General features: G+C 37.8%; 3 protein-coding genes across 8 annotated transcripts in view; 1 reads left to right on the forward strand and 2 right to left on the reverse strand.

Annotated features, from left to right (window-relative positions):
- The window catches only part of LOC127847079 (ADP-ribosylation factor-binding protein GGA1-like), a 43,073-nt gene extending 41,774 nt beyond the window's left edge, over positions 1–1,299 (reverse strand). For all 3 annotated transcript variants that reach the window (XM_052378676.1, XM_052378677.1, XM_052378675.1), the window contains exon 1: positions 1,175–1,299. In XM_052378676.1, coding sequence (XP_052234636.1) covers positions 1,175–1,217 — 43 coding nt within the window. In that variant the 5' untranslated portion in view covers positions 1,218–1,299. The remainder of the gene's footprint in view (positions 1–1,174) is intronic.
- Positions 1,300–3,490: 2,191 nt separating this feature from the next.
- On the forward strand, positions 3,491–10,336 carry LOC127848372 (WD repeat-containing protein on Y chromosome-like). Its single transcript, XM_052380794.1, has 4 exons — positions 3,491–4,556; positions 6,352–8,561; positions 8,818–9,108; positions 9,542–10,336. Exons 1-4 carry the CDS (start codon positions 3,647–3,649, stop codon positions 10,130–10,132), a joined length of 4,002 nt encoding a protein of 1,333 aa, XP_052236754.1. The 5' UTR covers positions 3,491–3,646; the 3' UTR covers positions 10,133–10,336.
- Positions 10,337–14,136: 3,800 nt separating this feature from the next.
- Positions 14,137–17,645, reverse strand: LOC127848574 (uncharacterized). 4 transcript variants are annotated; one of them, XM_052381115.1, is made up of 6 exons: positions 17,521–17,587; positions 16,156–16,240; positions 15,699–15,821; positions 15,396–15,446; positions 15,118–15,262; positions 14,137–14,482 (listed from the first exon to the last, which is right to left on the reverse strand). In XM_052381115.1, exons 2-6 carry the CDS (start codon positions 16,231–16,233, stop codon positions 14,286–14,288), a joined length of 594 nt encoding a protein of 197 aa, XP_052237075.1. In that variant the 5' UTR covers positions 16,234–16,240; positions 17,521–17,587; the 3' UTR covers positions 14,137–14,285. The 4 variants fall into 4 exon arrangements, with proteins under 4 accessions (XP_052237075.1, XP_052237077.1, XP_052237078.1 ...); XM_052381117.1 differs by having other exon boundaries at positions 15,072–15,262; XM_052381118.1 differs by having other exon boundaries at positions 15,066–15,262.
- Positions 17,646–24,069: the final 6,424 nt, after the last annotated feature.

Raw genomic sequence — 24,069 nt, forward strand, 5'->3', positions numbered from 1 at the left:
GTGCATTAGTGATAAATATATGATCTGTTTGTGTTTATTTATGCCAGAAAATAGTTTATGTCGCTAAAATTACCCATTAATATGCCACCTGGATTATGGGCAAGAAACTTGACATGAAATATGCTGTAACCAGTTGCAACTCCTAGTCCATATAAACGGACTCCCAGAGCCTTTGATAATTTTTGCTTATGGCGGCTCTGGCAGTCCATATGCACCTCTTCCTAAACATGGGTGCAGTTCAGCGCACGCTATCTGTGCGCTTCACTAAACAGACGTCGTTCGAGACAAATTGAGGAAAATAATGAATAAACTTCATAAACATGTTAAATTTACCTGAATGGCAACCTACGGATGTTATCCTTAACATGCACCCTATAAAAACACGACGATGTTTCAACACACTTTTCTTGCTGACATGTTTATGTTTAAATTTGAATCAGTGTATTCTGTATCGAATACCACATCGTTATCGACTTTAATAGGCTCCAACACATAACCCGACGTGCAAAATATTGGTGTACTGCGACCAAACCAATATTGGGTCAATTTTTCAACATGGCGGATGCAGCGTACGAAAGAAAAACTAAGTCAATAAAAAACAATTATTTCTTGTTTTAATGGTACCATTTGGACGAGTTTGTGGTTTAGACAGGTAAACTTAAATAAGTTCTTGCAGTTTCAGTGTTCCTTAACACTTACATTGTTGATAACATTTTGCACCCATGGACAAAAGAGAGGGCATTGCAACTCTCAGCAGCCCATTGGGTTATTAAGCTGAGAGTTTAATTATTGCAACTATTGCCACTCCCAGCGACTCGCAGGGTCAATAGCTGGGGGTTGGATTATTGCAACTAATTAGATATCATGTAAGGTGAACTTGGACTCAGGTAAATGTGAGGTAGGCGTTTTAGGCAAAATTCGTGTTTCAATACTCATACTCATAAAGTAAGCTTTTTAAAATTGTTTTTCATTAAAAAAGGTACTTCATGCATCATGACTAAAATCGAGTCGAAGTTGACATCCAATCCCCACACCAATGACACTGTGACTCTTCTAATGAGTGTAAAATGCAATGCCATATTATCATGTATTGGAAATATGTTTCTCCTTGAATTTTCATACAAAATAAATAAATTGTCGACATTCATTTCTTATGGTTTAGAATAAAACCCACTTAAACATTTTTCCAACGTCAAATCCGCTTCCTTGGTCGCCATTTTGGCAGATGACTGGCTATTACGAATAAAATGTACGACATTAGCAAAGGTTATACACCACACACATTCTAATGTTGGATTGTCCACGGTTTAAATGGTCCGGTGACCGTAAAACAGATTATCAAGTTAATTTCTTTGGATTTCTTCATAAGTATTTTAAATATCTAAACAAAGATATATCTGACGATAAATTACGCGTTTACTCTTTTATGTATATTTAGTTAGTGATTTGCATTGCATAAATCTTTAGGAAGTTGTAATGATGAATCAGTCTTTTACTCAGATTTTCAGAAATTAACGATTCTTTATGCCGTTTCATGTGCTATTAAAAGAAAAGGTTATTAACAATATCAAAAAAAAATAATAAGGAAGCCTGTTTGCCTAATTATACAGTATTTTGATAATGAATATATCAAATATCGTAAAGATGTATCGTTGTCGTATTGCGCTTTGGTGAATGTTGTGCCAGAGAGCGGTCAAGTACCAGAAGTATTGTGTCTTGGTGTAATTATATCCCTTTCACGGTGGAAGCTCTGTTAACCACATAACTAATATGATTTTCTATATTTTTAGTTCCTATGATTTAATTTTTATGTTATCTTAAGTTAAAAAAAAATCTAAATTAAAGACAAATGAAATGTATAATTAACAATGAGCATTAAACTCATGTAATATGGTTCTGCTTCGACGGAACTCTTTAAACTTTTAGCATATTCTTACTATAGATTCATAGAAAAGTCTTAAAGATTTTTGAATAGTCTCTTCGTGTTGGTATACTTATATGACATAATTGAAACTCTTAGAAAAAACAGTAGTTAAATATATATATAGTTTGATATAGCGTTATTAAGTATTTATTTCTGTGTCATGGGTGTATTGTGGCGTGTGAACGTCTCTGATTATAGAGTATAAAATGAAGACAAGAAACAAATCATACAAATAGAAAAACACTATGTGTGTGGTTGGAATGCAATATAAATTAGGGAAAGTTAGTTACAAGAAAGTGTGTGTTGAGCTTTTTCGTTATCGTGTTGTGTCATGGGATCCCATTCAACTCATGATGTAAGTAACGAATTTGTCCGAGATTTCTTTATGTGTGACTTTTAAAATGTTGGCATCACTGCAAGCGCTGACTGCGTATTTGTTTTACGGCGGATTCGAGCCCTAGGTTTCCAAAACCACATGTATTGTTACACTCGTGGTTCATTACAAACATTTGTCAAGTGTCTAAACAACGATGTGTTGCTCATTTCACGAACAAAAAGGTGGTTACTCTATCAAAATCACGCAGCTGATACCGGAAACAAGATTTTTTCAAAATGTTGAACAGAATGATATTTTTTTTAAGTTTGTTGTGCTTAAATAAATTGAGAACTTTTACACATAAAGTAGTGAAATATTATAAATTATTCTTACGATTTAGAAATAAACAACGGTTATTTTATATTTTTTAAACCGGTATCGTTTTTGCCCTATTTTTTTAGAAAAAGAGTTGCACATGATGCATTCAATCTTAAAGTTATTTATTGGTCGATAGGTCACTGATCATTCAATATGAGCGGTGCCCGATGTGCGCACACCGTGTCATGTAATTAACGAATATTGTGTTAAAAAATTTTCAAAGTATATATTTGAAGATCAATAAAACTGTCTTAATAATGAAAAAAAACAATACAAAATCTTACAGAGATTACGGATAAGGACTTTTTTAAAGCGTACAAAATATGCGCGGTTACGAAATAGGGGTATTTAAATCTCTGCAAAATACTCGCAAACCCAGTCCCCACTGAAGGTCAATTACATAAAATCTTTCGATAGTAACATATGAAACATTTTAACAACAATCCGTAAAATAAAACGTCGGAAAGCATACATACACAACAGTTGTCACTTCAATAATTATGTATACTAATGGCTGATATGCTATGATTTGTTTGATATCACACTTCGCAGCGTATATTAAACCAGCGAGATGAGTCACATAAACTGAAACGGCGAATACATTCTCAAAATAATGTTTTTCATTTGCAAAATACTAAAAAGACACGTGGAACCTGATGATTTAGCATTTGTGTGTGTAAATGGCGTAAAATGTATTAAATTGGATGTTTTCTTTAAATTCGACCTTTAAACAGTTTGAACATAAATCTTGAACGTGATGCTTTTTACGAAGCCTTTCCGTGTATTTTAATTTCGATTTAATTATAACTAAATTTATTTCACAGTTCTATTCATGCATGTGATTTGTATATAAATTTTACGTTGTAGGTGTTGGGTATGCTACCGATACATTATAACAATATGGCGCCAATTTCGTCGTGACTCATGACGTCGACTATGAAACAAAATGGCGTGTAACTTTTGACGTCGAGTTATTGCATTAACGTCCAAAGATACATTTAATAACCAATCGTTTATTCGGTTTGAACATGTACGACAGGAGAAAATCACGTTTTGCTGGTTCCGTTGGTTTTAATCAGACTACGGGCGGCGGTGGAGATGTTCCAAAAAATCCGCAGTTCCATCAAATACAACAGCGTCGTTTAAGTCGAGCCCCTCCCGGATTCGGGCGTGGAAACCTTGCCAATTTACTCAAGGCTAGGGACCAGATCCTAACACCTGAGCAAGAAGAGACTCTCGATGACGAAGAGCTTTTTAGTAGATTGCAGAAAATATTTGACGCCAAACAAGAAGAGGCACAAACTGGTCTCACTATTGACGAGTTTAAAGACGCTATGCGCAAAACTGTCGGCCGTCACAGCACACAAGATGAAATCGAATTGTTGTTTATGAAAGTAGATGCTAACTGTGATCGCGTTGTCGACTGGGATGAATATGTTACATATAACTTAATTGAGTATAAAGAAAAGACGTTCATGATTGAGATGTTACGAGAAAAACCGTTCCCAAACGAGATCCGCGATATTGAAAGCCGACACAGAGACCTTATCGTTAAAATTCTCTTTTACCCGACATTGAGAAAATCTGGATCTGTTTCCGGCAGCATAGATCCTAAGGCCGGAAAGTATATGACTCTTAGCAAAGAAGGCGTGCTGGGTGTTTGGAGCATGGGAATGAGAAACTTAAAATACTACAACGCCAACCATTACCAAAAGAGGAACACCCAGCCATGGTTCACCGACATGGTCGCGATGTACAACGTAAACATGCTGGCGCTGACGTCCACCGAGCGGGACATAACGATGTTTGACATGAGCGGGAAGAAGTTCTCCATGCGATACTTCCTGACCGGGTTCGATAGCTGCATCACGGCCATGGACTATTGGGTTGACCATCGGGACCTCAACAACGCCGTCTTGATGCTTGGGGACCAGTCAGGTATGCGTTGCTTTCTGTGAAAACAGTTGTTTGCGAATGGAACAAAAAGTTTCATTATGACAACTTCATGGTAATGAACTTGAAAAGTCCTTATATTGCACAACGCAGTTTTTAAAATAAAATAAAAATCTTATTTAAATTGTTTATCTTTCAATAAATAACTCTTGTGTTCGTGTGACTCCTGAATTCAAATAAACCAGCCTGTATATGAATAAACCCAAACTTAAGTCATCGTGGCTATAAACTTAAGTATTAGCACCTCAATTCGTACAGTGTTTTTTTGCGATAATTATCGGCGTCACACTGAAGTGCGGCGACTAGTATGTAATTCGTTTTTTTTCGCATATGGGAGGAGAAGTTATTTTACGGATCAATGTATATATTTTTGTTGTCAGAATATCTTGCATAGTGGTGATTTTTTGTGTCAATTAGGGTAACTGCATTTGTGCCTATTACATTTACTACAACATTTATTGTCAATAATGCAAAGCTTATTCTTTTAATTAATAACTGATCACGGGGACTGACTGGGCAATAATAAAATATCACAGGGACTGGGCAAACACCCGAATCGGCGAAACTTTCTGGTTTTGTATAAAAACAAAACTTCTTTGTTCCGCTATCCTAGCAACCACCTAGTTACTCATAAAGGCGCTATAGAGCGCGAAGCGCGACACGTATTATTAATTGTAATAATGAGTCTTGATAAAGGAAGCAGCCGCTTATCAATGAGGAGCACCATCACAGCAACCCAGTATCATTTCTATCAAGTCCCCCTACAGGTAGTTTTTTTAGGAACTACATATAGAAGCCCGCAGGCCTGACCCGTATCTTGCCTGTGGTATGGACCTTTAACCCCGCTCACTATCCAGCGTTTAAACTTCCGGGTTTACATTAAAACCGACTATTAATAGCTTATTAATATCTTAGTTAGAAGGCGACATTTCAAGCGGTCAAGTGGTGTAGTGTTTACACGCTCGCTTCACATGTGAGAGGCCCAAGGTTCGAGCCCCAGTAGAATCTAATTGTTTTATTTGTGTTCTATGTTAACTTTTTGTTTTGATGTAGACATTCTAGTTTAAATAGATATGCTGCTTTATTGTAACCAATTTTTGTTTTTATTATGCCCATGAAATATATGTGTGAGAGGGTGGGGGGAGGGGGTTCGTAAACACATTAAAACTTTTACAGTGTTTTCATATCAAAATTCTCAACCCCTATCGTAAATGAGAAACGTAAGAATAAGTTCACAATCATCTCCCCTTAAAGTTGAGAAAAATATGAAATTACGCTTACAAGATGAAGCAGATTTTTTAAAACCTACATAGCTCTGTTCCATTAATGAAAACTGCACACGGATGCCAGTAAAAAAGGAAACCAATGTAAATAAAATGAAATATGAAATATTTGGGGGTTACAACACATAATCATAGATAATGTTTATTTGGGGGTTATAACACAACATCATAGATAATGGTTATTCCAGTATTTTTTTTCTATTTTTTTTAAATAATCGGCCAATATATTAATATTTACACTAGAAAAAAATCGTTCCATGTAACTTCAATGAGTGCCTTTTACACTGAAATTCCCGACGCCCTTTGATGCTTTGCATCAATACTTATCTGTTTTCTTAATTAAACGTACATGTTGTACATGCATGTCTCTGGATAAATTTTATTCGCAACACATCTTTTTTTTACCGATATTGATTTAAATTGTAATTTGAATTAAACAAAATTATAAATTAAATGGTATGCTATTTATAATGACCCCCAATGTTTCATAATGGCAGGTAGCGTGTACTGTTTAAAGTTCAACGCCTCACTACGCGGGGGTCTGTTCGGTCCAGTCAGCGGCAAAAAGAACACGTGCAAGCGCGTCAGCTTCCCGGAAGTAATACGGGGTTTCTCACTTGGCGTCAAGGTGCAGAAATTTGCGGACATTCACAACGACTGGGTGAACAAAGTACTCTACCTCCCGATGGTCAACGGCTTCTTGTCGTCATGTCAGGACGCACAGACGGCGCTCTACTTCGGCGATTTGGTCGGGAAAAAGACGCCCGTGTATTTCAAGGTCAATAAAGGCGTGCTCAGTTTTGACTATTCGCAGGCGCTGAATATCATAGTAACGGGGGGTATGGACTACTTCCTGCGCGTCTGGAACCCCTACGTAAACAACAAGGCGATCGTGTTGCTCAAGGGACACACGAAGCCGGTAAACCACGTGATTATTAATGACAGCAAGAATCAGGTAATCAGTATCGACAAGGGCCGCTCCATGCGCGTATATGACCTTCGTGACCAGACCTGCCTTCAGCAAATCAGCGGCCGCATGATCAATTTCGATCCTTTCCCAATCTCCGCCGTTTACTTTAACCCTGCGATGCGGACGACGCTCCTGGCGGCGAATACAATCGCCATGCTAGAGAAACGCGAGGAGGAAGACAACTGCACAGAGACGGTGTCCCACATCAAGCCGGTGGTGGCCGCCCTATACAGCAGCGTGTTCGATTCTACCATCACAGCATGCCAGGAGTCTGTGGTCAGTATATGGGACACTAACACCGGCATCAAGCAGATGCAATTTGTGAACGCTCACTACACCGTGGAACGCGGCGTGGAGATCCCGGTTGAAATCACCGCGCTATGTTTCGACTACAATGGCAGACGGCTGGTCACCGGGGCGCGCAACGGCACTGTGCATGTTTGGAATTTTAACAACGGCTCATTGTTGCAGGCGTTCGCGCTTCCCGACGCGTCCTCAGTTACCGGGATCGTCTCAACTGCTCACAATTTTTACGTTTCTGGTTGGGGGAAACAGGTATACGTCTACATAGACGGAGGCGGGGAGGAAGATCGCAAGGAATGGAAGATGCGACACAAGGAGGACATTCTATGTATAACCCACCTCTCACCAAACATCATCGCCACCGGTGGCTACGACGGCGACGTCTTCATATGGTCACGTGATACAGGGCAGGTGTACTGTCGCCTCAACGCCAACGAGAGTGTCAAACCCGTTAGCGAGCAAATCAAGCGCCATACAACCGTACCAGCGATCGCGGAGAGCGAAGACGACGACGTGGCGAACCTTCCGAGCGAAAATACGGACAAAGATGATGACGGTGATATATCGATGAGGCTTAAGAGAAAAGCGAAAATAACAGGAGTGGTTGCATTGCTTGGTATGGCTAGGCGCTTTAAGGCTCCCACCGAGGCAACACCATCGTCTGACGATGAAGAGACGTGCGAGCATCCGCTGCTGAACGCGCTAGACTCGGAACATTACAGCGCCAAGGCGCCAAACTTGTGCACGAGGAAAGAGTACGATCTACTCTGCAAACACTACGAGTCGGCGGTAGAAAAAATAATATTTCTGGAGACGCGGGAACCACTACACAAGGATACGGCTATTATCGTCACTGGCGGCGCTGAAGGCTGGATCCGGTTCTGGTCCATGCACCATGATGGCGGCCTTCTGGGACAGTTCAACGCGGCGCACCGCCTTGGCGAAAGCATCTTGACGATCAAGTGCGACGCCAAGGAACATTATCTGTTCACGGGCGATACTCAAGGTTACGTGAAGATATGGGACATCAAAGACTACAGCATATCGAAGAAAATGTCTAACCGAGAAAAGAAGGCAAGAATAGAATTATTGAAACGTAAATTCACATTTTTTCGCGTAGAGAACTACGATGCGAAGATTCAGGCGTACACAGTTCCAGAACATCTGAAAAATGTGTTCGCGGGACGGCCGCCGCCGTCTGCAAGCGATCCCGAAAAGACGCTCCGGTATCCGCCTCTCCTGAACTCCTTTCAGGCGCACACTCGAAGCATTCACAGCGTGGATTATGTGAGCGATCGCGAAATCCTGATTACAGCAAGCGCCGACTGCTCCGTCCGGGTATGGACCATTAACGGGCAGTACATTGGCACGTTTGGGGGAGGCAACTGGCACCCGCTTCCTAAAGTAGTCAACGACAGCTACTTCTTGTCTCAGGTGCGGGTTATTTAACGCCTCATTGCATCGACGTTGAATACCACAGGTGTTTTATAAGTTGTGTAAAGTTTCATAGACAAATACAAGGTCATCTCCGGGTATTCAATATAAATTAAATACAAAAGTATATTAAAAAACACTATGGAACGCTTTTTGAAACGCAAAGTTTTAAGTTGAGAGAATGACTTATATCTAGCTCAGTACCAAGAGCTTATTCAAACGGTCCCAAAGCTTTGTATGATAATTTCTAAATCAGGTTCCCATCGACATTCGGCGTTCAGGGTCGGCACGGACGCTCAAGGTCATTCACGGCGGCAAGACGCCCATGTGGGAAGGTGCTCTCGACATCCTGAAGCAGCGCGGCATGCAGCGTTTACAGCAACAGTTCGATCACCTGCAGCCGAGTAAGGAGCGGAAGACGCCGGACGTGGCCGTTCGGGCTTCCAGCAGCTTCGAGACTAGCAACATCCTCGGAAAGTCGTACAAGCGCACCACTAGGCACCGCATGGCACCAAAAATACCCCGGTTTATTGAAACACCCGGGTCGGTAAGTGAAGGTTTAAAGCGTGTTAAACGTACCAAGTATTTAAAACGCTATACATTGCTCAACACGTGTTGTTGCTTAATTATTACTTCATATTTTCATTACTGTTTCTTGGGTTGTTATCCCCCCGTGTATAAACACAGACTTTGCTGCTTTTTGATACAGACAATAACCGTATAACCGTTGAAGTATTAATCCACTATTTAAATTTTGGTTTGAAAATTTGTCTCATGTTTGCACGTGAAGTATTTGTTAATAAATATTTCGTTGACTCTATTTCACCTCCTTGTACGAGCATATCATTGGATTTTCCCCACCTAAATAACGTGAAACATTTTAGGCGAATTAAATAGTCTTTTAAATTATGTAAGCTCGTGTACCATCCACGGGACGCTTGTTCATTCGTTACTCGCTCATTGTTAAGTACACATTACAGGTTGCGGTCTACCACACCCTTCCGTTTGTCGACCTGACTCCAATCGATGTCAACAATTCCGACCTACGGGAGCTCAAACAGCGGAGGGCCGAAAATTTCGCCCTGAGCAGACTGCGCGGACAACAGGTGCGAAAACAGGAAGTTCCCGCTATTCTCACGCTGTACAACAAAATCGCCGCAAAGTCAAAACCAACTCCACGCAAGAAACTACCGCCGGCTAACCGTATAAAGAAAATCGCGGAACGCTACCAGGGTCCCTTGCTAGCACCCGGCACGGAAGAACGGCAACAGCAGCAGCAAATTCAGCAGCAGCAGCAACAACAACAACAACAGCATCCACAGTTCCTAAAGAAAGTCAACTCGACGTCAAAAAAGCCAGCGGACAACGACGATGAAACCCTTTCTAATGAAGAAAGCAGTGTACATGCACAGGATTCGTCGCGCGCTGGAGCACACGTGGAATTCGCAGACGACACTAAAGAAGATGACGATTACCTAGCTGTAGAGGCACCCATGTCGTCTGCAGCGTCCGTAAACAGTCAGATTTTCGCTTCAAAAACGGAAGTCCGCCTACCTTCGATCACGGAGTAAACGTTACTTTGACGTTCAAATAATACTATTCTGACTTTGCTACGCATGTATGATAAAATACAGCATAGAAATTAAAAAAAAAAAGAAATAATTATTCATCTTTACTTCATGCATTAATCCCTACATAAAATAATGTAATATTTCACAAAATAATTTAAATACATATATGAAGCAATTTGATCTACTAAAATATATAAAGTCTAACACCGCTCTCTTATTATTAGAAGGAAGTGCAACACCAAAATTTGAACACTTTTCATTTGAGTTAATCGCTATCTCCAACTGTTTTCATTCTCGATTTATATGCATTTTAATGTAGATCTCAATGTACCGAACAGCATGATACAAAGTTCTGTTCGATATCAATAACAGTGAAGTCTTCATCGCATTCGCAGATTTTATTAATATGACACACTATATGTGATATAGCATTGTACTGTAATGGTATGCAACGAAACATAAAGACAAATTTGAAAACATTGCGCCTCATTTATGCAAACATTTTTCATCCGTCATTTCAAAGATCTTGCAACAAGTTCAAGTATCGACTGAAATAATAGACGTCTTTGATATATTTGGTCTCAGTAACACAGGTAATATCGAACACAACTAAACTTAGAAAAAAATCTTGCGCTGTTTTCAATGACGAACCGAATAAAATGTTTCTGCATTTTCTCGTTGCATAAACTATGGGGAATTACGCGATATGTAAGCAAAAAGTATTCGAGTAAAGATACGATTAATAACAAAAAGTTTTTATATACGACTTTTAAAAAAGCAATATATATCGGTTATTATTTCGCAGATTACACATTCTGAAATAAAAACGTTCGCTTTCATGTTCTGCACTTGTACGTGAGCCGCGTTCTGAGAAAACTGGGCATAATGCATGTGCGTAAAGTGTCGTCCCAGATTAGCCTGTGCAGTCCGCACAGGCTAATCAGGGACGACACTTTCCGCTTTTATGGTATTTTTGATATCAAGGAAGTCCCTCCTTACCAAAAATCAAGCTTAGGCGGAAAGTGTCGTCCCTGATGAGCCTGTGCGCACTGCACAGGCTTCTCTGGAATGACACTTTACGCACATGCATTATGCCCAGTTTTCTAAGAACAAGGCGTTAACGCCATAAATGTATCTTATTTAACGATTTTGCTAGGGACGCAAAATAGCATTTTCCTTGGCGTCAATGGGACGAAGAAAGTTTCTATATCGAAACATGACGTTCTTTCAAATTACCGTTGTTTTTTTCTGTTTAAGAAATAGAATGGGACAATGGTCAATGATTTCACTTTATCATGTCCTTTTCATAATTTAAAGTTGCATTTGCTATTTTTTAGTTGAGCTCGTAATATTGTATACGTCCTTAGCTTTAGAAACGTCTTTTTTAGTGTAAGAATGGCTATTAACCTTTATTCTATGATATGTTGCATACTAATTGAATTGAATGAGTTGAAACACACAAATGGATGTCTATTTTGTACGGAATACCGTTAGGGCAATCGTGGTTGCACATTAAAATCCATTGGGCGACAATGCGATAGTACGATGGCGACAATGCGATAATACGATGACGACAGTACGAAAACGCTATAGTACGTTGGCGACAATGCGATAATTTGATGGCGACAGTACGATATGACTATCGCTTTGTCGCCATCGTATCATCGCATGTCGCCATCGTATTATCGCGTTAGCATACTGCCGTCATCGTATTATCGCATTGTCGCCATCGTATTATCGCACTGTCGCCATCGTATTGTCGAACTGTCGTCATCGTATTATCGCATTGTAGCCATCGTACTATCGCACTGTCGCCATCGTATTGTCATACTGTCGTCATCGTATTATCGCATTGTCGCCATCGTACTATAGCGTTATCGTACTGTCGTAATCGTATAATCGCATTGTCGCCATCTCACAATCACACCGCGCCATCGTATTGTCGCACTGTCGTCATCGTACTATCACATTGTCGCCATCGTACTATCGTTCTATCGCATTGTCCTCTTCTTGATTTTAATGCGTAACCACTATGGCAATATTGGTATTCCGTAATTTTGGGATCCAATTATGGGACCCGACCAAATATGGTTGGGACGCAATAATTCTCAGCACTCAATCAGTATAATTTCTGGAAACTCGAACACCGTAGTGTCTGTTAAAGGCTTGTTGTATGCGTTGTTTGTGACATTCAAAATATCGTCACAACGTTTCCGCAATAAAAATCAGCAACATGAAAAGCACTGAAGAAACATACAAATCCTTTAACATAATTTCAATCAATTTATACAAAGATTTTGCAAACCTTTATATTGAGGCCGGACTGTAATGCTCTCGAACTGAACTATTTGGCCTAAGTTAAATGCATGACAATTTGTTTGTATTGACCTGCATTTACGTAGGCAACAGGTATCTTGTCTAAAATAATCGAATTTTTGGGATGATAATATTTCTGGATTTTCGGTATTGCTTTATGTCATTACTCCGAAGTCTTTACTATTTTAACACATTTAAAACGATTTCTCAGAAATTGGAAAAGGTATGGAAAAAGCAAGTTTTAACAAGCTTTTCGTGCATAAGCTGATAATTTCTGGGTATGTAATGGCTGTTTCCCCACCTTTGTAGGATGATTTGTATACCAATAATTCATTTGTTCACGACAATTTTCATGTTTGTGAGTGCATGCATGGGCGACAGCTTTAATGTATGTGAGAGCATGCATGGAACGACAACATTGCATGAAGATTGCATGCATGGGCGACAACTTTAATGTATGTGAGAGCATGCATGGAACGACAACATTGCATGGAGATTGCATGCATGGGCGACAACTTTAATTTATGTGAGAGCATGCATGGAACGACAACATTGCATGGAGATTGCATGCATGGGCGACAGTTTTAATGTATGTGTGAGCATGCATGGAACGACAACATTGCATGGAGATTGCATGCATGGGCGACAACTTTAATGTATGTGAGAGCATGCATGGAACGACAACATTGCATGGAGATTGCTCTTAAGACTTAAGAGAACACATCTTGTATTCAATTTAGCATAAAAAAGGTCATCATGATGACAAATTGCGTCTTGTTCTGAGAAAATTGGGCTCAATGCATGTGCGTAAAGTGTCGTCCCAGGTTAGCCTGTGCAGTCCGCACAGGCTGATCAGGGACGACACTTTCCGCTTTCATGGTATTTTTGGTTTCAAGGAAGTCCCTCCTTGCCGAAAATCAAGTTTAGGCGGAAAGTGTCGTCCCTGATTAGCCTGTACGGACTGCACAGGCTAATCTGGGACGACACTTTACGCACATTCGTTAAGCCCATTTTTCTCAGAACACGACTCAATTCATAGTATTACACATCCATGCATAAAAAGTAATACAAAATTAAGATATTAGTATTGAGAAAGCAGGTAAATAACATCATATTTATATTATATATTACACGGTATCTTAAAAAATGGATCTAATAACCTACTGGTATGGATAAAAAGTATCAGCGTGCATGCGAGCGTGTGTGTGACTGTGTGTGTGCCGATTTTAATTACAACAAGAGATGTGTTCGTCAATAACACAATGCCCCTACTGCGCCGCTTTGATTTTTTTATCATTTGGCAGGTACAGATAATTATCTCCCTTTAAAGCTTATTACTTCCCTTCGATTTGTTTTTTTTACCTTTGACCTTGAAGGATGACCATGACCTTCCACCACTCAAAATGTGCAGCCTCATGAAATACACATCATGCCACTTATCAAGTTGCTATTTGAAGCGACATAGAAGTCATGAGCATTTTTCGAAACCTAAACGCAAAGTGTGACGGAAAGACGGACAGACGGACAGACGGACTCTATATGCCCTCCTTCGGGGGCATAAAATAGAGAACAGTATATGTATATGTATATACATATTCATTCTTTGTTTCAGAACAAATCATCCGCACTAACGTTGAAGAACAACATGAGAATTACTTAAGTTACAGCAAACAACATTCAAAAACGTCAAAAGGAAGACACTTTTATTTTCAATATAATAAAATACTTTGCATTTGATCGACTTGTTGAATCAATAAAGAACGTCCACACTCTTTATTTTAATCAGAATGTTCATATACATGCTAATTCAGTATCACATGTGTGTTCTGTTTTAGCACTAAAAGGGGTATTCGTACCCAGAGAGAGTATGGTATGTCCATATTGTGGTTGTAGTGCAGATCGTACAATATCGGAAACATTGACCAGTCCAAAGCTGGCTGCAGCAGTAGTCCCAACAGTAAGTGTGGTAGTTGATGATCCACCGTCCACACGTGCTGTAAACAGATCTCTTAACAACGCCAGGATTGGTGGAATCTGTACAGAAATAAAGAGACAACAATCTAGCAGAAAAGCATCATATATTGCAATAGGAACACAATCGAACCAATCATAATATTGTCAAAGAGAATTGTTGCATTTTTTTCTTGTATTCGTTTTTACCTCATAAGTTATGCGAATAAATCATCTCTACACCAACATCAACAGCCCTAATAAACTATTCACTATTAACAAGCTATACACAAAGATAATACATTAACAATATTGACCCAATGCAAATCGCCATTGAACAGCCAGATATAAACCCTGTTGACCTCTTTTAGGGAAAAATATGGAAACCTGTGCCCAGTTGTCAAATAACAAATCGGAAAGTGTGCATGAAAATGGAAAAACAAAAAAATTAATACACATACACTAAACACATATAACACACTTCTGACCAATACTATAAACGACATACATGTATACAAAATATTGCATTGTAAATCACTTGCTAAACCTTTTGTTCACGTCTATGAAAGCGAAACAAAGAAACAACCAATTGCAAAACTACCTGATAACTACTGAAATGTGACGAGAATAATATTAATTAATTCTTACTATTGTGTTAAGTTTTTACCGTTACCCATTGGTTGTTTCCAGACGTATATGTTGTGTACACATACACATACCGGATGGAACATCCGCCTGTTTGTTGCAGTCAGTTGGAACCAGATTCAGGACCTCCCTGCCCTTACAGAAGGCTGCAATGTTGTCTGGAATCGCGTCAATATCCGCCACGGGCACTTCGTCATAACAAGTGACGTTTTCAGACACCTGACATTTAAACGTATTTATGGTGAATATCATTGGTGTTAAATATGATTCGATAGCTTGTTTAAAACATAAGGTTTATTATAGCAACTATGCGCACCGTAAGCTTTCATACGTATCCAAATATTTATCGCACCTTGCTCAACAAGCACTTGTTTCTGTCCGTTGGTTTGTCAACTTCGTATCCCTGAAAACATATTTAAATTATTATATCAAAATAAAATATATTCACAGTATCGCTTTTTTGTAAGACTGTCCATTTATCATTTTAATTATTATTATCCAAAGTTGCTTATCTAAACCAGGCTAATTTATTGCAACAGAGAAAAATGGATTCAGCCAGTATAAGGTAGAAGATACTTCAAACGTCTAAAAATATGTTATTGTCCTATTTAAATGACTTATCCATACTACACACGAAAGACGTTAGATTCTTCACCTCGATTTCAAAAATGGTAATTGTGGCAAGCAACGCTCCATCTGGTGAAATGACCTTTATCTGCTTTTCATTACCAAGGTCCGTTGTGGTTGTGTTAAAGAACTGTTCTGGAAGCTCGTTAGACTAAACAGAATGGAAATATAAGATTATGGTGCGAATGTTCCAGTAGGTAGTAACATAGGTGTAACAATTATATTTTTATATGCATTGAGATGATATAAATATAAATATATATGCTCTTTTTTGACACTTAATACAGATTACTATACTAAATGCTACGTATGAAATACATCCACAATCATATAAGAAGTTATATCCATAATTATAATGCGTTCATTTCCACTATCTATACTATGAAAATAAAACTTGATGGTGGTGAATGTTTTTTTTTTTAATTTGTAAATGTAATAGTCGTTATAGTGATATACTTCATAAACCGGTTATTATTCCGACTTACATCATGGTGGGATTCACCCATCACACAGCTAATCGCCAAGAAAAACGCAAGCACTGCCTTAACTTTGCAAAGATGCATAATACTCCTAAAAACGACATAAAACAGTATAAGAAAGATCTACAACAGCAGATTTTTGTAATATAACTCATACAAGGCATATTTCATAGCTTCCATTTTTAAATACTGAAAACAAAAACACATGGGAATATCCCTGTGTGAAAGCTTGTCGTTTACCACAGTTCCCACTTTCGTTCTTACCAGTGCGTTCACCGTGGTAGCAAAGTTGAACCAAGCCTTTATTCACGCATGTGATTGTATATGTCTTAATTGTTCGAGATTGTGACATGCGAACATACCCATACAATTAACTTTACGTTCGATATTTTCTAATATTTAAGGTAGCATTAACTATTTGTCCTTTTTCGGGGCTCGTGTTTGGCTTGTTTGATCGGAAGGGGAGGGGGAACATACGTTGCAAGTTTCTGCGGTAGGCACAGTGCAAATATGTGCATCTGTACGCTGCATCGCATTAAAAATCTTTGCTGTCATTAGCATTAATATTATATCGAACGAATAGCGATGGATTCCGATTCACCCCAAATTATTATACACACCAGATTAATTAGAAGGGGACAATTACTGAGCATAAAAAGTATTTATTTCTTTGGTTAATCAACTTCATATTTTCAAGGTTACAGAAAATATATTTGCATTTGACGGTACAAGACACTGTTCTCTGTTTATATAAAGTTCGAATTTTCCTTCTTGTTTCTTTATTTGATTATTGGCATTGAAGTATAAACGGTTTGTACCAATCATAATTTGATCGCGAATAAGAAAGCATATTTCTTCATTATTTGATTTATTAGAAAATTTCTCGTAAGCGGTATCGCAAAAAATGAGAAGTAACCCGAATCTTGTCCAGAACACTAATTGTTTAACGCAAATTAATAATGTGAAACTAATGCGATTCTTGTTCAGCAATTATATGGCACATAGTACAACTTTCGATGTCTCTAAAAAAAGCAAATGTTGTTTGACGTCAAAGGCAGTAACTTCAAACGGAATTACCATTTAATATTCAAATTCACTGACTATACTATTGTATATCTTTTAAATTGAAAAGGTGCATTTTTGTCTCAAAATATGCAAGGTTTGTAACAGTTCATGTACGTTTAACCATACATAATTTTTCAATACATGCATACGTAATTAAAGACGAAAGTATTTGCCGATTTAGACTTTCAAATAAAGCGTTAACAAACTGATTGATCGCTCGGTTCATTCATATAAAAAAGTCAGTATATCTTTGATACGTTTTTAATATCTGACGTTACATATGTTAAATTAATAAATGTCTCGTACCTTTGACGGCAAACTGAGAGAGCCTCGGTTTGTACTCGTGTACCGATGTCCAAATGCTATTTCAATAAGCATAATCATTCCGTTTCTTATATTATCCTAGTCACAGAGATTGACCAATGCAATATGTTAAGGAAGTTTCACACTGTTAAATTACAACCCAACAAGCATAAGGGATTGCGTTTAAGATTTCTTCAAAACGCTTAAAGTTTCAAGTGCGTTTATTAGCACCCCACTTCGGCAATATTTTCATCGTGTCATAAGTTGAAATAGAGCTCTATAAACAGGCGATATAACCCAATTGTAAGCATGTTGCATTACATGTACTCTTCTTAAGTGACTTCTTTTTTTCACAATCGCAGAGAATCACGTAACACCGCGGTATAAAATACATATCCAAATATAATAAAGACTTTCAGTTGGTCACTTTTAGGATTATTAAAATTTAAATGCACCCTAAAACAGCAGCAAAAAAAGGTTTTCTTCAGTTTGTGCAATAAAATAAAAGCATTTATGACAATAATCCGACGATATACATTTTCTTTGTTAAAATGTATTTTAGTATTTCTGCACGTAGGTTTATTCTTCTCAAATGAAGAAAATAAGAAATTAATAAACAAATGAACAGAGATTTAATCTCTATATTTGTTTAAACATTTGCATACACGTATGAGCTATGAACAACGTACAAATAAAATAACGAAATAAACAATCTGACATTATGTAAAATGATGTCGCAGCTTAACTTTTGGAAATATGAATATTTTATACATATGAAATGCATTTTGTTTGCATATATGTTTCGTTATAAGTAATTACATTTATCTAATTGACAATAGTGTATTTTGAAATGAAGGTTTATGTTTATGCGAAAGTTAAACGCATATTGAACTTATATACTTAACGTGGAAACAACTTGACATTTTAGCCCAAAGGTACATTGTAAATATTCGCGTTACTGATCTTGTTAACCATTGTAACGACCATAATATGCATGCAATATGTTCATCGGTGTAATAATATCGATGTTGAAGAACACAAGCTTTTAAAGTAGTTTGTGAATAGTTCTTGGCTAATAAAAATGTTTCGGTAAGGTCGATGGCGGCTAAATAAAGAGGCATAACATGTTTTCTGCACTTCTCTTGGAGTTGACGTAATGTTAAGATCATGTCGGTGGTGTATCTGTCGGCGCGGAAGTCTCACTGGGACTCAGGGTAGGTTCTGGAATCGGTCAAGAAGTATGGGGCAAAGACCGGTAGTCGTTGGTGCAGCTCATACGTTGAGAATTGGAGTCACTTGCGGGACCTGGGGTGCAACCAGGACGCTTTGTGCTGGGCTTTAGACTGTTATAGTATCCAATACAAGACGGCCATAACTGATGGCCTGTGCAAATTCTGGCGTTTTAATATCCGAGGAACAGGATTGGCTCAACCGTGGGTGTCCCGCCAATCAGAATATCCAGCTGATCATAGAATGTGTTTTTGTCTTCATCGGAAGTGCATAAAGTGCAAAGACGCTGAAGACAGTGTTCAGACCTGCAGCTGAGTATAATCAAATTGTAAGGAAGCGCTTCGTACCACAGGAGGGGTGTTTGATGGAGGCAAGCAGGTTGAAATTGAGGGCAAAACTCATCATCAGCGATCTGAGGGCACATGAGTCGTACATTCCAGCGTGAAAAACGAAGTGTTGGTGACTTTTATCAGTTTTTATTACTGGTGTGTGGTTTACGCGTGTCGTGCACACTCACTGAGATCCAAGCTACCGTTGAAGCAAGCGGATTTGGACAGGGTAGCACCTTACTAACTGAAGACTGCCTAGCTTGAGGTAGGCAGAAACTGACCAGTGAGACATTGCGTTCTCTTCCATCTTCGGAGGTGGCCTTTGGCGTCATTTTTTTTTCACCAAACGAGTTTGGACTTATAGACCTAACTTCTGCCTCCCGTGTTGGTTTCATCGCTGCTAGACGAAGCTTAAGTAATCTCTCAATGGCATAAGCTTAGGCAGGGAATTATGGAGATTCTGGATTTCCAATGCATCAAAACCTCACTCTCAACGCAGCTGACGGATCCAAGGGGGTAATAAGCCGATTCATTTTGGCGCCAGCGGCGGTGAAGGAGTTGCCAAAATAACTTTGAAAACAAAAAAGTTTATATAATTATTTCAAGATAAATCAAATATAACAGTTTAATCAATATATTATATAATATAATTCGGTTGCACTTATAGACTAAAAAAAACATTTATGAATTAGAAGCGAATTTTATGAAAGGGAAAAATACAAAAAAAATCTATTACAAAGGCACATTTAAAACTTTCTATCGCCTTAATATTAAATATGAGACATGTGACATGTTTTTAAAGAACAGATCAGAACACACAGTTTTTCCAGCCTTGTATATATGTATTCATCGTCAATAATACAGTTTGTTTTTAAAGGAACATTTTTACGTTTTGATAAATTAACGAAATTGAAACAAAATTTGCCAATTTTCGTTGTAGTGTATTTTTGCAAGGAAACAGTAGAACTGACCATTTCCAATGCTAAAATACCCATCATATTCATGTTTTGAAGATTTAAAAACCTGAAAATTATATAGCGTTACAAACACGAAGCGATTGTATTATTTGGAAAGTTTTGTAGTTATCGTAATATTTTGTGACACTTGAAGAATTGCTTTTGCAAAATTTAAAATAACTGTAAGTAACAGCATGGATGACCGAATGGTTTTAGCGGTAGACTTTTACTCCAAAGGTCAGATGTTCGAGCCCAGGTGTGGTTTATTTTTATTGTTGTTCTACTACTATTATTACTACCACTACTACTACTACTACTACTACTACTACTACTACTACTACTACTACTACTACTACTACTACTACTACTACTACTACTACTACTACTACTACTACTACTACTACTACTACTACTACTACTATTACTACTACTACTACTTCTACTTATACTTCAACAACTACTTCTACTTCTACAGCAACAACAACAACAACTACTACTACTACTACTACTACTACTACTACTACTACTACTACTACTACTACTACTACTACTACTACTACTACTACTACTACTACTACTGCTGCTACTGCTACTACTACTACTACTACTACTACTACTACTACTACTATTACTACTACTACTACTACTACTACAACTACTACTACTACTACTACTACTACTACTACTATTACTAAAACTACTACTACTACTACTACTACTACTACTACTACTACTACTACTACTACTACTACTACTACTACTACTACTACTACTACTACTACTACTACTAGCGCAATGTCGGGTAATTCCGACAGTCGTCTAATTTCGACACTTTTCACAGTATTTATCAGACCAGTCTTAAATCATCATCATCCCGTATGATTTCGTTGTAAAATGTGACGTAGTTGGTGTTGTGACGTCACAAGATAACATCTCTCTATCAAACGTCTCGCTAATTGCATGTAAGTGAGTCATTTAAAATACGTACATTGTATTACTTAGAGAATTTTTATAGCGTTATGAGCTTCGCTAAGGGAGGTTACATAATTGTCAATTACGTCCCTTTCAGGATTTCGCTGTATTTCTGGTATTTGTACAAGTTCTAGTATAAAATTTGTTTCACTTGACCTGTATTTGTGTTTGAATAGTGCAAATCGTTTGTTAAACTATGATTTGTGGGGTGTCGAAATTATCCTCCGATTTTATACGATGGTGGGTAATTCCGACACTCCAAATGTTTTCAAGCATTCCCAGCGCATATGGAAAGATAGATTCGTTGAATAAAATTACTCTTAAAAGTCTTTAAATAGTTGACGCAGCTTATTGAATATTATATTTAGCTCTCTCTATATCTTTTCAAGCAGATTGTATAAAATTAGAGCTATTTAAAGATTGTGAAGGTTATTGATTAATGAAAATGTATTTTTTTACTTAATTATATCGTTAATTGGATCACCTGTGATCACCTCGGATGCTGCGCAACCACCGTTAACACCTGTCTGCAAGGGTCATTCACGCGTTTTAAATGTACATGTACAAAAGAAAATCATATACATGTGTACTACATGTAGATGTTATAAGTATGTGCACACGTATGCACTTAAATTTGTACAGTACATAACGTCGGAAACGTAAATAAAGCGTTTAGATGATCAATACTATTAACTCTTAATGGCAATGCCAAATATATCGCGAGATATTTCAACTTTAGTTGAAATTCACAACGAAACTTTTAATGGAAATCAAATGATCACAATGTTGTACCCGCTACGAAATTTGTATTTACAAATAAATACACCCACGCCAATTTTCGCGCGCTTTTTATCAGGACAAAGAAATTCATTTATTTTATCTAGAAGTTGCTAACCGAAAATAGCTGTACCCGGCGCGTGCAAACCGTGTAAGATGATTTTCGCAAGTTGGAATACAACTGTATTGTTTAGGGGCTTACATGCAGTTCATCAAACCTTTAAATAGAATCATATGCCGAAATTCATTTGATACTTTCGAAAATTGCGAACGTTTATGTTTATGGCATTCTTGAGCACTCTTATCGTCTATATTTCCCTCAGATAATTTGCTTTAAAAACGGAAATCGGGCGTATATGGGATTATCGAGTAATGGATAATTAAAGAAGGGAGAAGTTGCATGTATTCGATAGATACAGTTGACACATATGTATCGGAGGCGTTTTATTGTCGCCAATATATTTTAAATACTTATCACATCCTTTCGACCAGCATGTACATTAAAATAGAATTTATTTATTCATTATCACTCTTAAATTTAAGGGATCAATTCAATACGTTTATGTTCAATTATATTTAGCGAACACGATGATCACCGCGGTAGATATTATGGGTCCGCGGTGATTCGCGGTGTTAGTCTATGGCAAACGGCCCCCGCGACATTTGATCTGAACACCTATCGCGGGGTTCATATTGGTAAGCTAACAGTGAGATGAACATTACGGCGAGTGGCGTTTGTTTAAGTACACGGTGTCTGTACTGTATATTGAGTCAAGTGGGAGCACAATACGAACTCTAAATGCAATTTATTTATAATTCTCTGATTTGCAAATTAACACTAGTTTAGTATAATCCTATTTATTAAAGCTCCACTGCATGGAAAGCCTACGACTTATTAAAACACTCTCTCCTGATCGCTAGGCGGACATCACATCCACTAAACCACCACAACCTTATTAACAATCGATTGGTCATTTTCGGCTCGGGTACTACTTACATATACCCCGGGTACGCTTAAGTATACTTACATGTACCCCGGGTACGGTAAATATACTAAAATCTACCCGGGAATTTTTACGCTAAATCGGTCGTCGTCGGCTATTTTTTTTAGATTAATTATGTTCATATTTATGTCAATTTTCTGTTAAATTGCCTCTATATGATCGGAATCCATACTCAAAAAGCATGTTGATGCAGTTTATAAAAACAAATAACAGAAGTTTGTTTCGTAATAACGGTAATCGGTAGCGCGTTTTACGACATCTGATTTAGGGCGGGAATAAAACTCGGGTACAGTCTAATTTCGACCGGGTACGTTTTAGTATATTTACCGTACCCGGGGTACATGTAAGTATACTTCAATGTACCCGGGGTAAATGTTAGCAGTACCCGAGCCGACAATGAACAATCGAGCCTAATTAACACTAGACATTAAAGAGATCGTGAAATTCTACCAATTGAGACATACAATGTAAATAACTGATTAAAACAGTTGTTGAAAATTAATACAAAGACAAGTGTCGAAATTAGCCGCTGACTGTCGAAATTAGCCGCTTACTGTCGAAATTACACTCCGCCGCATTTAGTTAAATCGCTTGAAGTTTTGAATTATGCCGGCAACGATAATAACGTTCGTTAGCAAATATCAACAAGACAAAACGGTGTTTTTCATTTAGTTTGGGCACTTGGAGGGTAATTTCGACACATCAGGACTAAATCAAATTTTACTCTTAAGGTGTCGAAATTACCCGACTTTGCTGCTACTACTTCTACTACTACTACTACTACTACTACTACTACTACTACTACTACTACTACTACTACTACTACTACTACTACTACTACTACTTCTACTACCACTTTTGCTACTAGATGATGATGATGATGGTGGTAATGGTGATGATGATGATGATGATGATAATGATGATGATGATCTCGCTGCTGTTGATGATGATGATTATGCTACTGCTGCTGCTGATGATGTTGATCATGATGATGATGATGATGATGCTAATGATAATAATAATTATTATTATAACTATTATTTTAATAGTAATGATAATGATAATAATAGTGTCATTGTATTAATAACTTCATTAACAATTATCAATATGATTTAAAATATGGTTTATTATTTCATTGAAAACAACTCAGTTGTATAGAGTGAAGGCATACATAGGGCTTTTTCGAAAAACGGATAACTTCAAATAGACCGCGTTTGAAACTTGTAGTCTGTTTCCCAACTGAAGCAGATGGTTCTTATAAAACCGTTATAATTGCCTGGAACC

The sequence above is a fragment of the Dreissena polymorpha genome, chromosome 10 (genome assembly GCF_020536995.1).
Source record: "Dreissena polymorpha isolate Duluth1 chromosome 10, UMN_Dpol_1.0, whole genome shotgun sequence".
Lineage (NCBI taxonomy): Eukaryota > Metazoa > Mollusca > Bivalvia > Myida > Dreissenidae > Dreissena > Dreissena polymorpha.